The 20,325-nt window shown below is 46.9% G+C and overlaps 2 protein-coding genes across 6 annotated transcripts; both read left to right on the top strand.

Moving 5' to 3' along the window:
• Positions 1-580: 580 nt before the first annotated feature.
• LOC100832363 lies at positions 581-1,821 on the top strand. Its single transcript, XM_010238932.3, has 2 exons — positions 581-735; positions 846-1,821. Exon 2 carries the CDS (start codon positions 996-998, stop codon positions 1,599-1,601), a length of 606 nt encoding a protein of 201 aa, XP_010237234.1. The 5' UTR covers positions 581-735; positions 846-995; the 3' UTR covers positions 1,602-1,821.
• A 2,211-nt stretch (positions 1,822-4,032) lies between these two features.
• LOC104584864 lies at positions 4,033-20,179 on the top strand. 5 transcript variants are annotated; one of them, XM_024455075.1, is made up of 7 exons: positions 4,033-4,468; positions 4,563-4,636; positions 5,480-5,637; positions 5,726-6,328; positions 6,448-6,588; positions 13,978-14,040; positions 19,755-20,179. In XM_024455075.1, exons 3-7 carry the CDS (start codon positions 5,578-5,580, stop codon positions 19,845-19,847), a joined length of 960 nt encoding a protein of 319 aa, XP_024310843.1. In that variant the 5' UTR covers positions 4,033-4,468; positions 4,563-4,636; positions 5,480-5,577; the 3' UTR covers positions 19,848-20,179. The 5 variants fall into 5 exon arrangements, with proteins under 5 accessions (XP_024310843.1, XP_024310844.1, XP_024310845.1 ...); XM_024455076.1 differs by having other exon boundaries at positions 4,551-4,636; XM_024455077.1 differs by lacking the exon at positions 13,978-14,040 and having other exon boundaries at positions 4,034-4,468.
• The last annotated feature ends 146 nt before the right edge of the window (positions 20,180-20,325 follow it).

The raw sequence follows: 20,325 nt of genomic DNA, 5'->3' as shown, positions 1-20,325 counted from the left end.
GATGTGATTCTTAAGATCTTATCATACGCACAAATTTATTACTCAAAATACTATAACTGTTAGAGAATAGAAGTATATTAAATGTCTACATGCTCTTGTCTATGATTGACCGTTCGCAATAAAAAGATGTTCTGTCGGGCAGTATTATGTGATAATCAGTCAGTACAAAACTATTGAGGTATTCATAACACTTTCAAGCATTGTTTCATAAACGAAAGAAGGATATGATCAAATCATGAGCATGGGGCGCCTTTAACTCCAACAGAATGAGAGGGGAAGTTTCATTCCAGTTTCACCTTTCATGAACAAAGTTAAATGCTGCTTTTGATAAGGTAAGAGAGAGTGAAAAGAGAATAATTATCTAGGTGAGGCCCCATGTGGTAAACTTTAATTAACTCAGTGCATGCACATGGTCATCCTCTTGTTCCTAAGCTCATTGGAGCCCAGAACCCTGCCTTGCATGTTATCATCCTATGGGCAGGGCAGCCGTGCCATGGATGGACCACACCTTAAATATTTCTGTGAAGCAGCACTTAACAACTCTGACCACGATGCAAAGACAACAGTTACCTCTTAACATAGTGCTACAAAAGGACATTGGGAGGAGGGGGGGGGGGTGATGCACGGGTAACAGTTCACCAGAAAGTTTCAGTTTTCTAAGCATTAACTGCTGCAATTACCTTTGCATCCATCAGTTTCAGATAAAATATTTCTGCAGATGTACTCTGCTACATGGTGAGCCATCCTCCTCCTCTCCCATCTGTCTTTTCTCTTCTTCTTTGTGTCAACTCAAAATCCATTTGATAGAGAATCACACTACACAATCTTTGCTTTTCCCTCTGCAGGTTTGATATAGAGAGAGAGAGAGCAGCAGCAGCAGCAATATCCTTCTTTCATGCTGTGTCTCATCATGGCTTCTTCCAGCTTTAGCATCTCTGCATCATTTGGGCCACTAAAGCCCTTCTTGCCCTTGTGATTGTGAGAGCAAGCTCTTGATGCTTCCCAGCTCCCAAATGGCCATACAACAACTCACACTCCTACTCATTTCATGTAGCCTTTACAGTATGTATTCTTCTCCTTCTTTCTCCACATCCTCCTCCATTGCACTGCTGGTGCTTGTTATCTCCACCTTCGTCTCCTTGCTCTTCTCAAACCTCAGACAGCAGATCAAAACCAGTAGCCACAAAACTAAGCCTCTGATCCCTTCCATGGAGGTGGAGGCTGTTCATCAAGAGAAGAGCACTCTGCCACAAGATGAGGTCTACGTGCACGCACCAGAGGATTTGGATGGAAGCCTGTCAGGGTCTTCAGATTGCCCGGTGAACGAAGAATGGACTGATGAAGCCTCGGTGTCTGACGACGACAATGACGACGAGAGCCTTATTGAGATCTCCCTTGTTGATGGGCACTATGTGGGGCAAGAGCAGCATTGTGCCTGGAAGAAGGAGCAGGGCCTCCTCGCCGACTTCCTTCCGGATTTGATGCTTGACAAAAGAGACTTCATGGACATCCTGTCGGAGATCAGCGAGGAGGACAACATGATCGAGATCGACATTGCAAGGGGCTCCATCAAGTGCGCGAATTTCAGCATCAAAGCATGAGCATACCAGAGAGGTTTGGTCAAGTTAAAAATCTTTCTATGGGAAAGAGAGTGGCAGGTTGTACTGGACATTATGTAGTACCTTTCCTTTCTTTTTTTTACAAGAGCTCAGTTTTCTTTGTGATTCTCTTCAGTGGAAGCTTTGCTGCATATTTTCTCATGCTTTCTTTCTGAATGTTATTCTATAGAAGAAATAACACGCGTGCACATATTCCGATCAACGGAGTTTCAGGAAAAAATGTATACGTGTGCATAGCCCTTCTTTTCATATCTAGAGTTTCAGACTTGAGTAGATGGTAATAATGATGTCAGTGCTAGGATTATCAATCCCAAAGTGGGGTATAATTGGCTAATAAATTTTGCCATGTATTAGAATTTAAAAGGTTACTTTTTACAGGTTAGCTACTGTGATGCAGAACTGCAATACAATTATGAATTAAGGATGTGAATGAGATTCATAAGCCGTGATGAGATTTTCAGCCCTTAAGTCAAACTTTGTCCTTGTGAATCAGTTGCTCAGCATTTATCCAGTGAAAGGTACTACTGACATATGGACATATGGTTAAAGAATCTAGAATTGGCTGTTTAGCCTGTGCAACTGGGTACTTTAGTGACTTAGTGGCCTGGTGATGTTTCATTAGGGAAAAAGGCTATGAGATCTTCATGATCTGAGCCTCCATCATTAGCTTCTATTGCTAATTATCGGTGTCCTAAAGGACCTACACTACTGCTCACCACTAGACCAAAATGTATGTGTACATCTTTTCAAAAAAAAATGTATATATACATTAGCAAATATTGTAGGTTCAGACATGCCACCATGGGTTCAGAGATCCCTTGTTCCTGGGATTTGTTTTTAGAATAACAGGAGGCCAGAAATGCCCCCCCGGCTACATTAAAACGAAACCAGGTACTAGAACAGTATTCAGTATCGTTTAAGCAGGAGGAAATGAGAGCTGAAATTAAACTCGGCCATTAGAGGAATTTTGAATCATAGCTAAGTTGTTTCAGAGCCTTATGTAACTGAAAATATTTGATGGATTATTGTTGTTTCAGAACTTTATGTAACTGAAAATGAGTCTCCATCAGGGAAATGCTTTGCGTGATTCCTCCTTGTTTTGTGCACAAAGAAAGGGCTGGCACTGGCAGTATGAGCATTTGTAATCTGACAGGGATATCATAGAATTCAGACCGTCTGTCCATGTCTCCATCCATGTTTATGTTGCTTTAGACCTGCAGTGATTTCGGTCTGAAATCAACTGGAAACACTTTAAATGTTACAGTATTATCCATGATCCATCTTTAGACGGCACTGATCATTCAGATGTGCACGCAAATACGTTTGAAGGGTGTAACAATTCATCAAATTCAGAAGAGGAAATGTACAATCGTATAGTGAAGGATTTACAAATTCAAGACGATCCAAACAACTATATACATACCGATGCGGCATGACACAAATTCACAAGTTTTATGCTGGGTTCAGAACACTGCGATGCTGAGTATAATCCATTCATATTGAACAACATGCACCGAAAATGAAGCTAAGCTAGGACACGAAGGGCTTGTTGGGATGCAAGCTGAAGATCCCACCTCTGTACCCGCCGCCGCCACGGCCGCCGCACCTGACCACGGGCCCATCCGGCCCATGGGCCTCCTCCTCCTCCCCGTCGGGCCCTCTCGGCCCGTGCCGCCCGACGGCGGCGTAGTACCCGCAGCAGCAGCAGCAGAACACGACCAGCGCGACCAGCGCGACCGCGCCCGCGGCGGGGAGGGCGGCGGCCCACTCCCTGATCCCGGCGAGAGTGGAGGCGAGGAGGCGGAGCAGCTCGTGCAGCTCCTCCTTGATTTCGTCCCACGGGATCACGATGGGCTCGTCGTCGTTTCCTTGGAGCTGCTGCAGGATGGTGGAGCCGAGAGCCCCCTGCGGTGTGGCGAGCTTCCTGATCCTTGGCGCCGCCATGGCTGAGAAAGTTTGGCTGGCCTGGATGGCGGATGATGATGGTCTTCGCGGGTGGGAGGAGGAGCCGACGATGAAGAAGAAGAGGATCGATCCGTGCCTCGTTTTGTTGTGCGATGGATTCGTCGCGACGACCAGCAGCTGAGCGACGAGTAGCAAGTCTGGACTTGGTCGTAGTAGAAAAGGGGGGGATGCGCTGGGATGAGTACCATGAAGAGAGTGGACTCGGCCTACCACGTCACCGATGGACCTCGCTGACTAGGATTTTGGTTCCGGAAAACCTGCCTCAGATGTGGTGATGAATGAGCCACTTGATCGTAGCATTCTTGGATCGCGTTTTCTCGCGCTCGCTTTGTCCGTCCGATTCATCGTGTGGTTCCCCCTCCTCTGGACAGCTGCGTTTGTCCGTTTCTGTTTGAGGTGGGGCCCATGTTCGATATTTTGAATTTCGGGAGTCGCGCCGTCTAAAAAAGAAACACCACAAAATTTCTCACCGCTCTCTCCTCCTCCCGACAGCCGAATCCCCAAATCGTCGCTCTCGTCGCCATCGTCGGCGACTCACTCCGGCCGCCGTCTGGACGCACCTTCCTCCCTCGTCTCGACCTCTTCTTCTTCGTCCCTTCCCCCCAAATCGCTGTCGCTTCTCCCCCAATTTCGCCACCGCTTTCTCCTCCCCGAGCGCCGAACCCCCAAATCGCCGCTGTCGTCGCCGTTGCTTCGTCGGTGACTCACTCCGGCCGCACCTTCCACCCTCGTCTCGACCTCTTCTTCTTCCTCCCTTGCCCCAAAATCGCCGTTGCCTTATCCATTTCTCCGTCGTGGTCGTCGTCGCCTCTCCCCTACCGGCGGCGTAACCTAGGAAATGGATTCCGGCCCTTCCGGTGTTGCTCACGCTTGCGTGCTGTGAGGTATGTCCTGCCTGTCGATTCCACCCCCATCCCTTCCCAAATCGTTGTGCATGTGTATGTGTTCCCATTTTTGAGGCTGTAGAATCGTTTGCAGGATCGAGGTGGTGCTCCTGCTTCCCGGATTCCGGCGCTGTCCTCCTCACGTTCCATTGGATCTGATAGCGTCAGGTTAGTTGTTTGTACTTGCGCCCCCTTGTAATTGTCATGCATTGGTGATCGCCAGATCAAGTGTCATTGATGTATGGTTCTGTTCTATGAGTTGTGGATTTGTGCCCATGGTTCATTATATAGTAGTTCAGTAGAAATTTGTGGCATATGCGGTGTGAATTCGTGCCCATGGTTCATTATTTAGTACTCCCTCCATTTCACAAAAGTTGGCGTATTTTGTTTCGTTAAGACAAGGCTTTGACCAAGAATTACACGATTAATATGTAACATATATGATACAAAATCATGATTATTAGAAAGAACTTTTAAAGATGAATCTATTGATATAAATTTCATGTATGTAAAAACACATATTAATAGAGTTATTATTGGTCAAAGACTTGTCTTAATGAAACAAAATACGCCAACCTTTGTGAAATTGAGGGAGTAGTTCAGTAGCAATTTGCGGCCTATGCAGTGTGAATTTGGGGCTATTGTTCAGTTATTTGTAACCAGAGTATGCCAGAACACTAAACTAGTTACAAATTCATGTGATGTGCATTTTTATTTGTAACCATGTTTAACTCAGGTTGGCGTAAATGTAACTCTGTTTTATGTACAGAAGGATGTTTAAATTCATCTTAAGCTTCCTTCTTAAGTGTACTGTTGTTTAGGTTCATATATTCTGCTGGGCTATTTTAATTTCCTTCTAGTAGATATTTGATCCAGTTTGGTATATTGCTAGTTTCCTACATCATGCATATGATGCAGTGTGCTAGTTTGCTTCTTGCATGTTCTTAATGTTGTTCCTAATTAGTTTCCTAATTTTGTTGCATTGCCATTGTTCTTTGTTTCCATTTTTAGGATAAAATGTGTTCTCCAAGATCTGATTTGAAGTCAGGTGCTAAAAATATGAAAAAACTGCGGCAGAAATTACGATTGCAAGAAAAAACACAGAATTAATGGAGAATGAAGTACAGGAGGATGTTGAGGACGCAAACAATGTTGAAGCTAAAAAACAGGTTATAAACTGTACTTTTCTCATTTTCCATGGTGTTTGCATAATCTTAATCTTCTTGTAGTAACTACATTTGTATCTTCGTGCTGCAGACACTTTTCAATAGTGCATCCCCGATGAAGGTTATCAAGGTGTGCAAGCTCTTGGATAGGAAACAGCGGAAGAAGATAATGAAGGTTGGTTTTGGAAGTTTTCTGGACATCAAGTGTTCGAAGTTATTCCCAGAATTGTGCAAGTATCTGATGGATCACTTCGATCCGGATACTTCTGCACTTGAGTTTCCTGAAGATGAAAGGGGAATCATTCCCATTATTGTGGATACAGTTTTTGAGGTGCTTGGGATACCTAAAGGGGCTTTACCTGTCATTTATCAGTATGACAGTGTTTCAGTTAAATATGTTCTTGACTTGCTGCAAGTGGAAGATGGTAGACAACCGAAAATATCAGATATTGAGACCCGATTGACAGAAATGGGTACTGCTGAAGACCCTTTTCTTTTGCTCTGGATGCTATACGTAGTTTGTTTTCTTGCTCCAACAACTGGTGTTAGAGTTAGTCCGAATTGCTATCCATCACTGGTCAATGTATCTCAAATCAACAAGTTGGATTGGTGTCGCTTTACAATCAACATCCTTATTCAGACTGCGAAGGCCAAGAATAAGAACTGTTTTAAGGCATGCATGCCATTGTTAATGGTAATAGCCTGAGCTTATTTAATTTCTATTTCTTTACATAAAGTTTCTATTTCTTGCTTGTTAACAGTAACTTATACATCCGGGGACGTATACATCCCTTTCGTTTTCTTTCTTGTTAGCTCAAGTATGTGGATTCTTTGGTTACCAAAGGCATACATGTTGAAGCTGAGGGTCCTCGAATTTGTGTGTGGACTAACCAAATGGTTAAGGCAGCAATTGCTCAAGATACAAACAGGGATGGCACCTTTGGAATATTACCCGTATGTTCTTTTTTCTTGTGTATGATATATTTAGCCTTCTCAGTTTTTCACTTTTACAGATGTTTACATCTCTATATCTTACAATTCAAACCAATGTTCAGGACTCGGTCTAATGTGACAGCAAGTGCATCTACATCTAGTGGTTTTTATTTTGTTGACCCAGTGAGACTTGAAGTTTTTTTAGCAACTCACACACCACCAGACTGCAATAGTCAAGTAAGGACTTGTTGTAGTAAAATAAAATCCTTATATGGGCCGGGCCGTAAATCCTACATGGCGACAACTAAGTCAACATTTCCCAAGTATGAGTCAAGATGCCCACGTGGCGCAGTCAATTCTACGTGGCAAAGGAAAACAAGTCAACAAGTCAAGCCTCTCATGCCATGGTCAAAGGGTGGAATGAGTTAGAGTAGGGGGCAAGAAAGGTGTCGGGATGAGGCTTTTGGTCCATGGTGGACCATGGACAAACCCTCATTTCCCCCCTCATGGTGCACACAAAAGTTATGTACCAAGGAACCACTTTTACCATTTTACCCCCACTTTTCTCTCTCCCTCAAGGGTAGCCATGGTCTTTTGTCATGGATCCGTAGGCTATAAATACCCCCCCATGGGGGCATGTACCGTTCACTCTCACTTGAATAAACTCAAGGGGAGAGGGCTAGAGTGCGCCCTCTAAGGTTCGCTCTCGCGCGCCGCTCTCGACTGAAAGTCGATCGGCCTCGAGGAAGCCTTCTAGGGGACTCTAGTTTCGAGGCTCCGAGCTAACCTTGGTTGGCACAGGCTCGAAGGAGAAGGGGTTGGGTTAGAGTTCCGAGGGTATCCTAACCTCGATACTTGGAAAGACGCGTTCGGTCCGAGTACGAGGCGGCCCCGACGAATCTCTCGCTAAAAGGTGTCTTGGAAAGATCCGCTCGGCCCAAGCCATTGGCTAACAACCCCCTCGAAGCCTTTCCTAACATAGGATTAAGTCGCACCCGCAGGGTCGACCGAACCTATTCAAAAGATATCGACGTGTCAACTTGTCCAAGTGTACGGCGACCTTCGCTATAAGGCCGGCGTACATGCCCTACTTTTATACCCGCACTTGTGCCATAGAGCATTGGCACTCCATACTCTAATTGTTGTCGAGAACAACAACAGTGGCGCCGACCGTGGGGAGCCCTCGCCGCAATTGAAGATTTAATGGCCCTGACGAAGCGTACTTCATCGGGTCCCCAACTTGCCGCGAAGTCTACACGGTTGCAAACGAAGAAAGCAAGTGCCTCGGGGGCTCCCGAGCAAGAAGGAATCCTCACCAATTCGGACGTCGCCGAAAGCATGGTCGCCACGACGGAAGTCGCGGTCGCCCCTTCGCTACCGGCCGTCCCGGAAGGAACCAAGGTGCTCGAAACCGTCGTAGGCGGTCCCTCGACACTCACCAACATGGTGGCAAGGATCGGCGAGCTGCCTACGGATGCCGCCCCCGTAGGGGATAAGGGACTCGGCATGCCTCGCTCGATGGGCTTCACGCCACCTTCTCTACAACCTGTAGTGACCTTGTCCTCGGAACCTACAAGAGGAAACAATGTGACATCAGGAGGATCCGCGCCGGAAAACCAAGAAGTCCCGGCCTACGACCCCTCCAACCAGGGATTGCCTCCACTGGCGCTCCCCGAGATCGTACATGGAGCTCCTTGGTATCATCCCTATTGGGGGCTTCCGCTGCAAGGCACTCTTCAAGTCGCACACGCTCAGCATCAACCTCGCTTTGCGAGTACCCCACAAGCGCCCCTCGCTCCCCCCGTCGGGGCCGAGCCAGGTGACAACCAGGTACCGCCTCAAGCTGCGCCTCGCGGAGAACGAGACCCCAGCGTGCATGGGAACGAGCAAGTGGCAGAATCCGGAGCCCGTGCCAGTGGTGAAAGGAATTCCCGTCAACGCTCCGACCCGCCAAGAAAACGCCGAGATCATTTTCCGAGCGACCCCTCTAGCGATGAAAGCGATGAGGGAGGACCTCGCCACCGAAGGAACCAAAAGAATCAGCCAATTTGCAACCCGCTCACGCGGGAGATCCAAGACACGACTTTTCCGCCAAGGTTCAAGCCGCCTACAATAGGGCCGTACGACGGGGAATCGAATCCTCTTCAATTCTTGGACGTCTACTCCACCGCAATACGGGCCGCAGGGGGAGGACCCGTCGAGATGTGCAACCTCTTTCCGCTCGCGCTCACCCGAATGGCGCAAACTTGGTTTTATAACCTGCGGAAGAACTCCGTGCACTCGTGGGAGCGCCTCCAAGAGGTCTTCATCGCCAACTTTCAAGGAAACTTCAAAGAACCTGTGCAGGCTCACGAGCTATATGCCGTGAAACAAAAGCTGGGGGAATCCCTCCGAAACTTCTTCCATCGCTTTGCAAAGGTGCGAAGCCAAATCGCCAACCCGCCGTCGACCACCGTGATCGACGCATGCATGCAAGGTCTTCTCCAAGGAGAAGTGAATCGGGCCCTAAGTCATAACCCACCAAAGACGACCGAGGAGCTCTATCAAATCTTGCAGGAATACGCTCGAGGCGAAGACGGGGACATCGCCAAAAAAGACGCACCACGCTTCGCTCTTGAAGGAGCTCCCTCGTCTGACAAACCCCCTGCGCCTACTTCGTCTTCCAAGAAGAAGAGGAGGTGGGGGAAAAAGGCCCCCGGCGACCAAGCCCGGAAGATCTTCGCCGTCAAAGGACAAGCGTCATCCCAAAAGACTTGGCAACCCAAGAAGCCACCTCGCCCCGCCAAGGGAGGAACTGGGAGATGCCTCATCCACAACTCAGCAAGCCACAGCACCGAAGAGTACAACACTCTCATCACGGCTCGTGAAGAGTTCCAGGCATGAATGCAAGCCTGGCGCAAGGATGAAAAGACAACCGAGGCTCCATGCCTCGCCAATGTCCTTGTCGCCGACCCAGTATCCAAGGAAGATAACCTCCCGTTCCAGGAACCCGCACATCACGTCGGAGTGGTACTCGGGGGCTCCGCCACAGGACGGGGATCAAAGTGGCAACGCAAGGAGTATGCTCGCGAAGTCAACGTCGTGGGAACCTTCACCCCGACACCACCACCCAAGTGGGCAAGCATGCCAATTGCCTTCACCGAAGAATATGCCAAGGGGATACGCTTCCGACATGACGACGCCCTCTTTGTGACGGCGATCGTCTCCAATTGTGAGCTCAAGAAGATTCTTGTGGATGGCGGAAGCTCCGCCGACATCCTATATCTGAGCATGTTAAAGAAGCTAATGGAGCCACAAGGGGGATACAAGAACGGCTCGCTACAGCCATCCCTTTATCCCCTCACCGGCTTCGTGCCGAGGAAATCCATTCAGCCGCTTAGACAAATCGAGCTCCTCACGACCTTCGGAGATGCCACAAACCATCGGACCGAGCTCGTGCGCTTCGACGTGGTGGATATGGAGGCCTCTTTTAACACCATCCTCGGGAGGACGACACTAAACTGTCTTTGCGCCGCCATCCACCACAACTTCTTGTGCATGAAGATCCCAGGCCCGAAGGGCGTGATAACGGTCCGCGGGGAGCAATCTTCCGACAGGAAGACGCTCTACCGCCATGAGACCAAGTGCGCCGAAAAGGGAGAATCATCCAAGAGTATTAACATGCTTTCTAACGCGGGAGCATCCGAAGGCAATCACCCGGAGTGCTACATCTCTAAGCCCCTCCCCAAAGGAGAACTCAAGGAAGTACGCGTCTCCCAAGATGACGGCACAGTCACGGTAAAGATTGGAGCCGACCTCCCGAGTAAACTCGAGGAAGAACTCGTCGACCTGATTCGAAAGAATTCCGACGTCTTCACTAGGTCGCCTTCCGACATGGGGGGAGTCCCGCGCGATGTCATGGAACATCGCCTCGCCGTGAGACCCGACAAAGCTCCGTAAAGCAGAAGCTCCGGAAGCTCTCCACCGAGCAAAACGAAGTCATCAAGCAAGAAATCACCAAACTCTCCAACGCCAGTCTCATTCGAGAAGTTTGGCACCCCGAGTGGTTAGCCAAGCCGATCTTGGTAAAGAAAAGCCAACGGCAAGTGGCGAATGTGTGTCGACTTTACCGACTTGAACAAGGCGTGCCCCAAGGATGACTACCCGCTCCCTCGAATCGACCAACTTGTCGACTCCACGGCGGGATGCGAAAGGTTGAGCTTCTTGGACGCCTATTCAGGGTATCACCAAGTCCACATGTCCAAGAAAGATGAGGAAAAGACCAGCTTCATCACTCCCATCGGCACCTTCTGCAATCGCAGAATGCCTTTTGGTTTGAGGAATGGCGGCGCAACTTTCCAATGCCTCGTTAGCTTCATCCTCAAAGAAAAATTGGGGAGAAACGCCGAAGTCTACGTTGACGACGCCGTCATCAAAAGTCAAGTTGCGAAGACACATCCCAAGGACCTGCAAGAAACCTTCGACAATCTCCGCAAGAATGGCGTAAAGCTCAATCTAGAGAAGTGCGTGTTCGGAGTGCGAGGGGGAAAGCTCCTGGGCTTCCTTGTCTCTCAACGAGGGATCGAGGCCAACCTGGAGAAAATCCGGGCCATCATCGAGATGAAGCCTCCTCGCTCCGTCAAAGATGTGCAACGCCTAGCGGGAAGAATGGCGGCCCTAGGGAGATTCCTCGCCCGGTCAGCCCAGAAGGGTCTTCCTTTTTTCAAAGCCTAGAGAAGCCTCGACAACTTTGAGTGGACCGACGAAGCTCAAAGGGCCTTTGAAGAGCTCAAGACCTATTTGTCGACCCCTCCGCTTCTCACGAGCCCAAAACAGGGGGAGCCTTTGCTCCTGTACCTTGCCGCAACCCCGGTTGCCGTAAGCGCAGCTCTCGTGAAGGAAGAAGACGGGTCACAACGCCCAGTATATTACGTGAGCGAAGCCTTGGGAGGAGCAAAGGGTCGATAGACCCAGATCGAGAAGATCGCATACGCCCTCCTCATGGCCTTTCGAAAACTCTGTCATTACTTCATGGGCCACACCATCATGGTGCCAACTACCTTCCCACTCAAGGAAGTCTTCGGCAATAAGGAGGCCACCGGAAGAATCGCCAAATGGGCAACGGAATTGGCCCCCTTCTCACTGGAACTCACAGTGAGAACGGCCATAAAATCTCATGTCCTGGCTGACTTTGTGGCCGAGTGGCATGCTCCACTGACCCCACCCAAAGAAATCGCATCCAAGATCGAGCCCCCCGAATCACATTGGATAATGAGCGGTCTTGTATGGCACATTCTTCTGTGATCCATATATCTCTGCCATGAAATGTATTATTTTTCCAGAAGATAGGTTAACTCCATGGAGCAACTTAATGAAATCTCTCTCTTCTTTAGATATGTTCCTATGTGACCACAGGAATTTCTCCAGAGAAAACTTCTTCATCAACTCGTGTGTGTGTGCTGTTCTTCAAAGAAAGTTACTTCCCACTTGGCACCCATCCTTTTTACTTGTAGCCTGGCCTTGCAATCTGTTCGTATCGTTATACTGCGGTTTCCCTTCTTCACCAAGGGGGCTTCTTCCAACTTTTCAGTGTGTAACATCCCAATTTTCAAAACCCTTCATATGCATTGCATATCATAAGCATCATGTCACCCTTGCATTTGATCACTTTCAAAACCCTAAAGTTTGCCCAGAAAACCCTTTTTCAAAAATGCTTTTATTTGATTTTGGGCTTTGATCTTGCTCTTGAGTATTTGCATTTTAACCCAATAGGGTATTGTGGTAAAAAGGGATTTAATGCATATATAAAGCTATCCCATAGATTGGCTTTTGAAAGTATTTTGAAAGATAATTTGTTTCGATAGCCTAAGGGGCCTAAAAGCCATTTTATAGGCAAATGTATTTTTAAATATTTTATTTTGAGGAAATTCTTGTTCCAAAAGTTAGATCATATGAAAATATGTTTTTACAAATTTTGTTGTATTTTATTTGGAGTGATTTGGAGCTTCGAATCAATTTTTAGGTTCAAAAACAGAAAATAGATAAAAGAAAAGGAAAAACCGGAGGAAACCGGTCAAACCGGACCGGACCGGACCGGCCCAGCCCGAGCCGCCCGCTCTTACTGACCGGTGGGACCCACGCGTCATCTTCAACCTCCGTCCGAAAAATCCGGCCACGCACGTCCGCGAACTGCCCAAGACTCCACCTCCGTTTTCTTCGCACACGAGCCACCAAATCCGAAACCCCGCGCGTCATATCGAAGCCCTCGAACTCCTCTACCACTTCCCCCAAACCCCACGACCAATTTCGCTTCGGTTTGAGATTAATTTCTCGCCGGAGTTACTCTCTGCCACCGCCGTTCATCGCGTCTCGCCGCCGTTCCGGTGAGTCTCCGCCCGCGCCGACCCCCTAGTCTTCCTCCTCTCTTCCTTGCGCACGCTGAGACGCGAGCCGGCCGCGATTTGGAGCTCCGCGCCTCCGTCCGCCGTCTTCGTCGGCGCCGGCCGCCGCCCGCCGCCCGTGCTCCGCCCGTCCGCGCGCCGCCTCCGCCTCCCGCTCCGCCTGGCCGCGCCCGCTCCGCCTGGCCGCGCCCGCGCCGCCGCCTGCGCCCGCGAGCCCGCGCTGCCCCGTGCTGCCTGCGCCCGCACGCTGCCCCGCGCGCGCCGCGCTGCCCGCGCCGCCCCCCGCCCGCGCCCGCACGCTGCCCGCGCCGCCGCCTGCCCGCCCCACGCCGTCCGCGCCGCTCCACTCCGGCCGCCCGCCCGCGCCGCCGCCGTCCGGCGAGCTAACCCCGCCGGCCGGAACCCTAGATCCCGGCCTATCCCACGCTGCCACGTGGCAAAACTTTTGTTTTATTTTAATTCGGCCGAATTGGATAATGCAATTTTGCAGAAAAGTCCCTACAAGTTCAAAGCCTCATATCTTTCAAACCGTTGTCCAAAAATTGTGTTCCGCACCTTTCTGGAATCGTCACAACGTGTAGAATATTTTGGCACTGTTTAATTTCAGTTTTGAACAACTTAGTCAGAAGCAATTACAGATTGGTTGAATAGAGTTTAAATTTCAAATGAATTGTTTCAAAATAGTTTTGAGCATGTTATCTTGCTGTAAAATTATTTAAACTTGTTCTCTATCCATTAGGACCAGAAAAGAAATTGTTTTGTGAATAAAAATGGCTTACAAGTTTAAATCTTGTTCTATGTTGCAAAAACCACACAATCTTTGATTTAAATCCTATCCTTGTTTCGTGCATATTAATTACCTCTTTGGTATTGTATAATCTGTCCAAATCATTTGAAAACTTTTCAAAACAGAAACAAAACTTGTTACACTAAAAGTAACCTTTGTGTGCATCATCATAACATATGCATCATGGCATGATTTTTGCATTGAATGTTGTGTTTATTGTGTGCATGTTTCTTTTATTTTTAGATTGTGTGGAGTGTATTCCTTGTTGTTGCGAAGAGTGCGAGAACTATCACAACCTTGGACAAGGCAAGTTCACTTTGATCATATCCCATTATTATTGTTGTTTTAAAATACTTATGCATTAGTGTTGTTGGTAGAGATGCATTGATAGGACTATTACTCGTACTCTATGCTAACTATAAATCCCAGGTAGTATAGTTTACCCTCGCCATTACCTTGCTACCAAATTGCCATCGATTGTAGTTGAATGCTAAGCTATGGTAGTATCGTGGGAGAAATAACTACATTATGATATTGTTATGCCTTTGGCTATATGAAATGTTTTTGTTAGATGTAAAGCAAAACAACTAATTCAATGAACCATCCTGGGTGGGCTGCTTTGAGGATTTTGAGGATTAGCGGCGTCAGGTCCATTTCTATGGGTCCCTCTGAGTCGAGTTCCTGTGGATTCAGGAATGGATCGTCCATGAACGACTCTCCCGTGGATTCGGGGAGCGCCTACGTTGCAAATGTGGAATGCCACCTGGGGTAACTGAGACTGGACTAGTTTCCTATTTAGAAGCTTCTAGTACAACCACAATGCTATATGGGCTCTGGCGAGACAAGAGTAAGTTGTATGAACCTAAACTCGAAGAATTGTACTGAGGTAGCTGTGTAGGGGGAGCGTGATTCTCTCGTGGTTTAGGGAATTACCTCTGAAAATCTCGTAATCGATGCCGTTGCTACTCTACCCTGAGGACAGCAAGGGATTAACACGTCGGTTTCTTGTGGGGAATGTGTACAAACTCTCGAGAGCGTCAAAACTAAGTACTTAGCCGTGTCCCCGGCAACGGACAATTTGAGCAACTAGATGTGGAGCTATAAGGAAAGTCTCACTCATTCCAATTTTTTAAATAAAATGAATGGTTTGAACAGGGTAGGAGCACTTGAAGAATCCACTTCAATGTAGTCTAGGTTAATAGGAACATGGGTGTGTCTACCCCGTGTCCATTAGTTAACATTATTATAACTTTCTTTTGTAGTAGGGTAATTTATGTTCTGCTTCCACGCAAACAGCCTGAACTCTACCTTGCCAAATACTGCATATACTTGGTAGGTTCTGATATAACTCCTAGTGAATCTTGCCAATACATTCAATGTATTGACCCTAGTGGATGCATCGTTTAATGATGCAGGAAGCTCCGACGACGAGTAAGATGTACATTCTACTTGTTTGGGTTACGGGCCTACATTCCAACACGCTCTCACCGTGGTGTTGATGTGCCCTTGTATCTTTCGCTTTCCGCTGCTAAACAGTTGTTTTATTTCCAGCTAACCCGTGAGGTTATGCGAGTTGTAAGTACCCTCTTATATTCTGGATGAAACATTGTAGTATTGAGACTTTTGTTCTATGATATTACATCTTGAAACTGTGTGTGCTAGTGAGTCGATCCAGGGACTAGCACTAAAGCACAGAGATCGAACCCTTGTATGGGGGCGGTCGCTTCACAGTGTTTCTGCCATTTTTGTTGCACACGAAGAGATATTTGTCCTTCTCATTGTCTAAAGTTGATTTCCTAGAAGTGCTGCATTTTATTGAGAACCCAACATGTTTGGCGTACTTGTTGTAATGTAACTTTGCCTCCTGCCAAGAATCAAAACTCATTGAAGGGAAAGGAGTTTGTGGGGATTTCTGGCTGCTTGGAGTCGAATTCACTTCCTCATCACTTGAAGGCTCATTGATTGAGTTTGTTTTCCATGAGTTTGTTTGAGCCACTGAATTTGTGTTGTCACTGATGTGTGTTGGTCCATCTGCATCCAAAGTTGGACCACTTGGTTGTGCACTAGCAGTAGCTTCCATGTTAAAATGAACTTCATGCAAACTTGGACCACTCGGTTGTGCAGTAGCAGTAGCTTCCATGTTCATCTGGACTTCATGCAAAATTGGTCCACTGGGTTGTGCATTAGCAGTACCAGTAGCAGTAGCTTCCATGTTTAAATTAACTTCTTCCAAACTTGCTTCTCTTGGTTGTGCAGTAGTTGTAGCCTCCATGTTCAACTGAACTTTATGCAAAGTTGCTCCACTTGCTTGTGCATTACCAGTACCACTAGCAGTGGCATTTGCTTCCATGTTTAACTGAACTTCTTCCAAACTTGCTTCTCTTGGTTGTGCATTAGCTGTTGCTTTCATGTTCAACTGAACTTCATGCAAAATTGCTCCATTGGGTTGTGCATTAGCAGTACCTGCATTAGCCATATTTAACTGTTCTTGCTGCAAACTTGGTCCAGTTGGTTCAGTAGGTGACACGGTAACTTGATTTCCATGCATCCAAAATTCCACTTGTTCTTCGTCAAAACCATCTAGCGGAAGATTCAAAGCCATATCTACAAGTTTAATAAAAGTTACTGAAGCGACCGCCCCCGTACAGGGTTCGATCTCTGTGCTTATAGTGATAGTCCCTGGATCGACTCACTAGCACACACAGTTTCAAGATGAAATATCGAGATACAAAGGTCAAAGTACTTTATTACATCGCATTCATCCAGAATTTAAGAGTACTTACAACCTTGCATGACCTTCTTGGGTCAGCATAACAAAATAGAGATTCAAAAACTAAACAGCGGAAAGGTAGAAGCAAATGAGCCACAACTACTCCAAGGTGAGAGCATGTTGGAATGTAAGCACGTGACCCAAACAAACAACGACGAACCTCACTCGTCGTCTGATCCACCTGCATTATTTAATTGCAGCCACTACGTGGTCAATACATTGAATGTATTGGCAAGTTCACATGGGAATTATAACAGACCTAACAATGTACGTGCAATATATGGCAAGGTGGGGTTTAAGCTTTTTGGCGTGGTAGCAGAATATAGTTTACCTTACTACAATTGAAGGTTACAATAAAGTTATCTAATGGACACCGGGTAAAAACACCGATGCTCCTATTAATCTAAGGACATCGAGTAGACACATCGATGCTCCTAACCCAAGTTTAAACCATTCATTTTATTAGAAAATTAGAATGTGTGAGACCTTCCTTATAGCTCCAAAATCTAGTTGTTCATAATTGTCCGTAACCGGGGACACGGCTAAGTACTCAGTTTGACACTCTCGAGAGGTTGTACACTTTACCCACAAGAAACCGAAGGGTTAATCCCTTGTTGTCATCAGGGTAGAGTAGCAACGGTGTCGACTACAAGAATTTTCAGACCATAATCACCCAAACCACCTGAGGGACCTACGTTCCCACCTACACGGCTACATCTGCACAATCCCTCGGATCCAGGATCATATGTCTTACTCCATCAATCCAGAGCCCATATTAGCATGTGGTTGTACTGGAAGCTACTAAACAGGAAATTAGTCCAGTCTCTGATACCCCAGGTGGCATTCCACATTTGCGACGCAAGCGCTCCCCGAATCCACGGGGAGACGTCCATGGACGATCCCTCCCCGAATCCACGGGGAGACGACTCAGAGGGACCCATAGAAATGGACCTGACGTTGCATAACATCTCAAAAACTCAAAGCCGCCCACCCAGGATGATTCGTTAAAGTTGTTTTTGCCAGGTTTCCAAAATGTCCCACATTATCAGTTACATGGTAATTGAGATTCCCTCCCACGTATACTAACATAGCATAGCAAATCAACTACTTACAATGGCAATTGGTGGAAGGGTAATGGCAAAGTTAATCCTATCACTAATAGGTCAAGTCATAGCTAGCATAAGTACGAGTAATAATCCTATCGATGCATTCTAAAAAGTAACACTAATGCATAGGCATTTAAAAACAACAATAATAGTATAATGATCAAAGTGAACTTGACTTTGTCACAGTAGTTTGAGTTACACTCTTCACCAAACACACGTTGCTCTCCGGATAAACTAAACAAAGCAAACAAACATACATAAGAACACACAAAGCAATACAAGGAAAATTATGTCATGATGCAATGCAACATGTGACATGAGTTGGTAGGTCTTTATTTAACAAAAGGGATTTCAGTTTTACATAACTCACACGTTTTAATCTCTGATCCAAAAGGATTTAGCAATAAAAGTTTGTTACACTAGTTAAAAGCAAGATTATAAAATGAGGGTTTTAAAAGCATAAAACATGGTTTTGTAAGAAACCAACAATAAAATAATTTAAAATAATACTCCTCTGGTCCTACTGGATAGAGGACATCAAAACATAATTTTAAGAGTCGGTTGCATGCAAAAAAGATTTTTAAAACAAAATATAAGAATTAAATGGCATTAAAAACCTTTCTATAATTTGAATGGGTTTAGAATACTCAAATTTACAATTAAACTATGCCAAAAGATTCTACAGGCCGAGAGCTTTCCATAAAGGTGTAGAAATCAAGTTTGGCCAAACGGATTAAAAGATATGAGCATTTGAAATTCTAGGGGGTTTTCTGCAAGATTGTCATTTAAATTTGGCCGGGGAAAAAAGTTTATTCTAAAAGCAGTGCCACGTGGCGTGTTGTGATTGGCCGGTACCACTTCAGGATGGATTAAAACGTGGGCCATGAGATCTGACTTAAGGGAGATCGGACGGACGGGAGGCGGCCTACCTCAACTCCGGCGGCGGTTTAGGTTTCCGGCGAGGCTTGGCGGTGGCGGCGTCACGGGAAGTGGCGGCGCGGGTGGTTCCGGCGTCTCTGGGCTCCAGGAGAGGGCCGGCGAGGCGCCTGTGACGAGACGAAGGGGATGGGGGCGACGATTCCCCTCGGGAACGACGAGGACGACGCCTAGCTCCCCGGACGGTCGGCGGCGGCGGAGACGACGTAGGCGAAGCTACAATGCACAAAACGGAGGACGGGGCGCGTCAAAAAGTGCGCAACGACGACGGGAAGAAAGAGCGCCTAGGATTCTAGTCGATGACTCACCCTGTCACCGGCGGCGACCAAAAGGCAGCGGCGGCCGTGGGCTTCTCCGGCGAGGAATTCCGGCAGCCTGGGGGCGCAAATAGGGACGGGGAGAAGGGGGAAAAGAGAGAGGGAGGCCATGGATTTATAATGACACGCTTGGAAAGCTGCGGGGAGCACGGGTATGGAGATCCCGGCGATGGCGCTCGCGGCCATCACGCGCGTGATGCGCGAGGGCTTGCCGTCCGGCGAAGACGGCCCTGACGCGTGGGCCCCGCGCGTCAGTGGCTCAGCGCGCGTGCGCGGGCGAGCGGGCGGGCGGCCTGCGGTGCGGCCAGGCCGGCTTGGGCTGGCGCGGCGCGCCCAGGTAAACTGGCCGGTTCGGCCCATTTGGCCGGGCCGGCCGTTTCTTTTTTTTTTGTTCTTTATCTTTTCTTTTTCTGTTTTCAATTGTAGCTTTTGATTTTGAACTCCAAATCAATTCCAATAAATCCCAGAAAATTTGTAAAATCATATTGTAACATGTTTCAACTTTTGGGACTATAAATCGTTCCAAATAAAATATATAAAAATTAGCTTTGTCCTATAAATGCCTTTAGGGCTTCATAACTAATTAAATAAAATAACTTTTCAACTCCAATTAAATACCAAAAATCATGGGGTAGCTCAGTTATGCAATAAATCCCTTTTATGATCAAAACCTTATGGGTTTAAAAACCAAAAGTCAAATGGGTAAAAAGGCTAAGGTTTAAAATAGAAGAAACTCTTTTCAAAGCCTTTTTGGAATTCAAAACAAGATTCAAAATGCAATGGTGGCATGATGCTCATGAATGCGATGCATATGAAAGGGTTTAAAATTTTGGGATGTTACAGTTACATCAAGTTATGCTCTAGTTTCTAATATCTTCTTTTTTTTAACAGGGGGTAAAGTGTCCTTTTGTTCAGAATCTGAAGCTGTATATATCAATGTGCAATGACTGTACTAAAGGCCTACCTGGAGTTCAAAATCTGTAAGTTCTGATGAGAACTTGTAATGGGAGTTCTAATGAAGTTGTGACCTCCTAATTGCCCCTACGACTTTCTATTGGATGAAGATCAGAAGTTTGCTTTGAAATCGTACACCTACACACAGTTGATGTCATGCTAGATCTAGGTTGTAATTTCTGGAACTTTGTCAGTACAAACCAAAAACCAACGTACACTTGTGTTAGAAGTTAGCAGGTACATGGCAGTTGACGAGATCTACATGATAGACATGGTTTAATAGTAGATTCTGGTTGTAATTTCTGGATCTCTCTGACTAACCTGATATGTCGTACGAAGTAACTTCTGCCTTCTGCTTGATCTGTTGGTTGTTGCTTTTATTTTGCTGCCATTGTTGCCCCAAAAAGTAGATCTCAAAGCTTGCAGGGTTCGTGGCGGCGATGGGGAAAGGAGAAAGGAAGAAGAACGTGCCTCTTTCTGTTGAAACCCTGGTCAGCTTTAAAATTGG

Source organism: Brachypodium distachyon, chromosome 4 (genome assembly GCF_000005505.3).
Source record: "Brachypodium distachyon strain Bd21 chromosome 4, Brachypodium_distachyon_v3.0, whole genome shotgun sequence".
Lineage (NCBI taxonomy): Eukaryota > Viridiplantae > Streptophyta > Magnoliopsida > Poales > Poaceae > Brachypodium > Brachypodium distachyon.
Note: the sequence above shows the minus strand (reverse complement) of the source record. Positions and strands in the feature narration are given on the sequence as shown.